The sequence below is a fragment of the Hypomesus nipponensis genome, chromosome 25 (genome assembly GCF_054491055.1).
Source record: "Hypomesus nipponensis isolate SF chromosome 25, ASM5449105v1, whole genome shotgun sequence".
NCBI classification, from domain to species: Eukaryota; Metazoa; Chordata; class Actinopteri; order Osmeriformes; family Osmeridae; genus Hypomesus; species Hypomesus nipponensis.
Window position 1 is genome coordinate 2,245,001 of NC_140385.1, and position 5,000 is coordinate 2,250,000.

General features: G+C 56.0%; 1 protein-coding gene across 1 annotated transcript in view; it reads right to left on the reverse strand.

Annotated features, from left to right (window-relative positions):
- Positions 1–4,921, reverse strand: part of LOC146221705 (uncharacterized) — a 4,988-nt gene extending 67 nt beyond the window's left edge. The window contains exons 1-9 of the mRNA XM_084692067.1: positions 4,696–4,921; positions 3,932–4,175; positions 2,420–2,574; positions 2,191–2,294; positions 1,928–1,988; positions 1,349–1,437; positions 1,020–1,136; positions 708–799; positions 1–411 (exon numbers count right to left, since the gene is read on the reverse strand). The exon at positions 1–411 is cut by the window's left edge and continues 67 nt beyond it. Coding sequence (XP_084548193.1) covers positions 42–411; positions 708–799; positions 1,020–1,136; positions 1,349–1,437; positions 1,928–1,988; positions 2,191–2,294; positions 2,420–2,574; positions 3,932–4,175; positions 4,696–4,921 — 1,458 coding nt within the window. The 3' untranslated portion in view covers positions 1–41. The remainder of the gene's footprint in view (positions 412–707; positions 800–1,019; positions 1,137–1,348; positions 1,438–1,927; positions 1,989–2,190; positions 2,295–2,419; positions 2,575–3,931; positions 4,176–4,695) is intronic.
- Between the last annotated feature and the right edge of the window lie 79 nt (positions 4,922–5,000).

A 5,000-nucleotide genomic window follows, 5' to 3' on the forward strand; every position in this document is an offset into this window, starting at 1 on the left:
AGACCTTTGGAACAAGTAGACCCTTCTAGAAGTCTAGAACTCTAGCGCCACAGGACCGGTCCCTTAGTTCCCACGGCGACTCCCTGCATCGCTTTCCCTTCCGGGTCATAGTAGAACGCCGTGGGGTCAGAGGTCAGTCTGAAGGACTCCCAGGATTGGTGGGGAGGCAGGAGAGGGGCGGGTGCAGGAGAACTCTGATTGGCTACAGTGTGACTGTTGGCGCCGGGGCCTGGCAGGTAGGCTGGAGAAGCCTGGGGCTGGAGTAGATGGTTGGCCAGGGTCGGGGCCAGGTTCTGGGCCAGGTTGAGGGTCAGGAGCTGTTGGTGCTGCTGGGCCCTGTCGCCCCAGTCCTCCTGGACCTGGCGGTGGATCTTCATGTGGGCGTTGCGACTCTTTATCTTGTAGAACACTCTGGGAGGGAGGGAGGGAGGGAGGGAGGGAGGGAGGGAGGGAGGGAGGGAGGGAGGGAGGGAGGGAGGGAGGGAGGGAGGGAGGGAGGGAGGGAGGGAGGGAGGGAGGGAGGGAGGGAGGGAGGGAGGGAGGGAGGGAGGGAGGGAGGGAGGGAGGGAGGGAGGGGGAATAATGGAAAGAGAGAGACAGCGTTTTCAAGGAGGTTTAATCATTAGTATATTTCGATGATAAAAAATACAATGACAATCTCTACGAAGACAATGATGACAGCTTCAGCCTCTCAAGGTCTCACTCACTTTCCACACTGCTTACACGGGAAACAGCTGTCCAATGGGGAGGCAGGAGCCAGTGCAACCTGTTTAGCCATTGGATTAGGGACCAAGACCATCTATGACAGCAAGCAGACATGATGGCTTGGAATTAGCTTCTATTAAATTCACTGCCAAGTTATTATTTGCTATAATGTTGAATATCATGCAATGCCATAAATTGTTATCGATGCTATGCTATGCTATTTTACTGTTTGTTATGCTATTTTACTGCATGCTATGCTATGCTGTGCTATGCTATGCTATGCTATGCTATGCTACGCTCTCAGTAAACCTTACACTCATCTGTTCCTTCATCTCTCGTTCCACCTCCTCTCTGTGTCTCCGTTGTTTCTCAGGGAGCCTCTTGCACAAGTAGAAGAATTCCACACACTGACTCACACTCTTTGACCGCACCTGGAACACACACACACACACATATCAACACACAGTAAAACACACACACACACTCTTTGACCGCACTTGGAACACACACACACATGTCAACACACAGTAAAACACACTGACACATGCTTTTTGACCTCACCTATCCCTCTCTCTCACACACACACACACACACACACACACACACACACACACACACACACACACAGGTAAGAAGAGTGTACCAGGCGGTGGATGGTGTAGAAGTCCCTGCCGTGTGTCTCCAAGGCTGAGAAGAACACACTCCTCTCTCCCACACTCCACACATCACTACCTGAGAGGGGAGGGGGGAGGGAGGGGAGAGGGGAGAGGGGAGAGGGGAGAGGGGAGAGGGGAGAGGGGAGAGGGGAGAGGGGAGAGGGGAGAGGGGAGAGGGGAGAGGGGGTGGAGGGAGGGGGGAGGGGAGGGGAGGGGAGGGGAGGGGAGGGGAGGGGAGGGGAGGGGAGGGGAGGGGAGGGGAGGGGAGGGGAGGGGAGGGGGGAGGGAGGGAGGGAGGGAGGGAGGGAGGGAGGGAGGGAGGGAGGGAGGGAGGGAGGGAGGGAGGGAGGGAGGGAGGGAGGGAGGGAGGGAGGGGGGAGGGAGGGAGGGAGGGAGGGAGGGAGGGAGGGAGGGAGGGAGGGAGGGAGGGAGGGAGGGAGGGAGGGAGGGAGGGAGGGAGATAGGGAGGGGGGAGGGAGAGTGAGTTTCTCCTCAATTATTTTTGGTGAGAGGGATGTGTGAGGGGTGAGTAAGGGGTGAGAAAGGGGTGAGAGGGGTGAGGTTACCAGAGTAGTGGTAATCTCTCGTTGGTGACATCTGAAATAAGAGCAGCATCTCCAATGTGGCCTGGAGAGAGAGAGATAGAAAGAGAGAGAGAAAGAGAGAGAGAGAGAGATGTAGAGATGTAGAGATGGGGAGACAAAATGAAAGACAGGCAGATATAGAATAGAGACAGAGAGATGGAATGAATTTAGGAATAACCGAATGAGTCAATGACAGAATGACTGACTGAATGAATGCCTGGCTGCCTGGCTGGCTGGCATCTCACCATGGTGTCTCCTTGACAGAGGTGCAGGCAGTGCAGGGCAAGCTCTGTGTTGCTGCCCCCTCCTGGCAAACAGCTGGAACTACACACCGACATCAGCTCCTCCACTGGCACGCACACACACACACACACAGTCACACACACATGTTATTGGAGAGCTTCATGTCTACATTGTAGACGGTTCTTCAGGTTATGATGAACTAACATCACGTGATCTCAACACGGCTGTTACCTTTCTCTTGTTCCTCATTGATCTCCGCCCACGGCTGCCATAGCAACTCCTCCCATTGCGATTCGTCTGACCATGCCTCCATTGCATCTGACCCCGCCCCTTCCAGGAAGTAATCTGGAAGGTCTGCTTGGAACCCTGGTCCAACATTAATAGAACTGGTGGGGAGAGAGGGAGGGAGATGATGGGGGAGAGAGGGAGGGAGATGTGAGAGGAGGGGAGAGACGATGGTGGAGAGAAGGAGGGAGATGGGGGAGAGAAGGAGGGAGATGGGGGAGGAGGGGTTGAAAAGAGAGTAGTAACACAGGGAAGTGATCAGACATGAGTTTGAGAGACTCAGGGTCATTTTGAAAATCAATCTTTTTTTTCAAACTCACGGTACTGAACGATACCCTCCCTCTCCTCCCCTCCACCCCATCCCTCCTTCACCGAGATGGAGGGAGGAGAGGGAGGAGAGGGAGGAGAAGAGCCCTGTGGACCCGCGCAGGGGGTTCAGCATCGGAGGAGGAGTGTAGGGCCCCGCCCACTGTCCTCTTTCTCTCTGGAGGATGCTGGGAAACGGAGTTCCTGTGTATACCACCAAGGGAGTTGTAGTCTGTTAGGAGAGAGAGAGATTTTTAAAAGAAGAAAGGTCCTTTCCCTCCAAATAAGAAATAGTATTGTATTTGCAAAAAAAAAAATCCAGATCACCCCTAGGTGTCAGTGTTGCACCTATAGTTTTCCTAGTTGGGAATTAGTGGTCACGTTGCATTGATCAATCAACATTTATATACTGAGCATTTTTAAAAACAACCATGGTTGACCAAAGGAAATAATTATTGTATGCAACAAAGAATGCAACAACTAAAAGTAGGTTACAAAAGAACGATGCATGATGTCATGTAGATAAAAGCGTCAGCGTGCCTTACCTGGAGTTGTGATTGGCCGGCTTGACTGCTCACCACTTCCTGTAGGGCCGTATAAGGACTTCCCTTCTCTGCTGTTTGAGAGTGTTGTCTGGGGTGAGTGGGGATGGGCGGATGAGAAGATGAAAGGAGGGAGGGATGGAGGGAGGAGTGTGATGAGGAAGGGTAGATGGAGGGATGGAGAGAGGGAGGAGGAGGAGGAGGAGGAGGAGAGGAGACAAAGGGCACAGCCATGCCTGCTTGCTTGTTATAAGAGTGGGAGGAGCCAGAGTGACAGTTTGCCACGTTGCCCTCGACAACGCCCGCATCGCCTGACTGCTGCAGCCAATGGGAAAGCGGGAGTTGCCATGTGAATGTGGAGGGGTGCCCGGAGGAGAAGGGCTGGAGGGAGGAGGTGTAGAACTGGACTGTACCATCCAGACCCCCCTCCCCCACCCCGCAGGAGATTCCAGTTGAGGGGGGGGAGGGGTCGGGTTTGGGGGGAGAGAGGGAGGGAGGGGGGAGGGGCGTGGGAGGAGGACTGAGGACCAGGGGGAAGTGGTGAGGAGGGTGAGAGGGGTGAGGAGTGGGAGTCTGGGGTAAAGCGGGGTGACTGAGGGTGCCGTCTGACGACAACAAGTCTAGGACGCTGCTGTCGAAGCTGTTCAGAGCTTTCCGCCTGGAGTAGAACGCCTCACAGAACGAGTCCAGGCGCTGTGCGGGGTCCTGGTGGGGGTACCTCACCACCACCAAACCCCCAGCCTCGGGAGCTTGATCCTGGGCAGAGGCACTCACCCAAGCCCCAGGCTTCAACTGGGCCTCCGGGAGATCCACCGCAGGACCCCCAGCAGAGAAACCCTCTTCTGGGTCAAACCCTCGGGGGTCGAAGCCTCCGCTGGAACCGTTGGACTCTAATCTGAGGTCTCCTCTCCTGGACTCTACTGTTCCTCTACTGTCGGAGCTGGAGTATCGGTTGAAGAAGACTCCAGTACTGCCTCCTCTCTCCTCCCTCCTCCCTCTCTCCTCCTCCATCCCTCTCTCCTCCCTCCTCCCTCTCTCAAAGTCTCTGAAGAAGACGTCATCCGCGGAGGAGGTGCCGTCGTCCGCTCTGTGGACCTCATCCCCTCCCCCCCTGCTGCTTCCCACCTCCCCCCAGCCAACCTCCCCCCTCTCTCCCTCCTCCCTCTCCCCCCAGTCCTCCCCCCTCTTCTTCCTCCCTCTCCCCCCAGCACTCCTCCCCCCTTTCCCCCCTACGCCCTTCGAACCAGCACTGGACAAATCGCCCTCCTCCTCCTCTCTCCGCTCCCCCACTTCCTCCTCCTCTTCCACCTCCGTCCATCCGGTCTCTCTCTCCGTCCCTTTCGAGCGACTCCTCTCTGTCACCCCCAGTCCCACCCCTGCTCCTGCTGGCTCCACTCCCCTGAAAAAAGTTGCTAAAACTGGGGATCGAGGTCTCTCCACAGCTCTCCAGGAGCTCCAGGGGAGGTCTGTAGGACCCGTGGCCCAGCCTGGGAGCCTGGATACAGGGGAAGTCTGGGTGGAGGGCAGGGTGTTGGTGCTGGAGGTATGGGGCCTGGTTTGGTTGAGGGGTGGAGGGCTGGAAGGATGATTGATCAGCCATGTTGAGTCTCCTAGCGTGGTGGTGAGGCCTCTAGTGGTGGAGACAGGGAACTACACAATGTGACATTGTACCTGTTGTA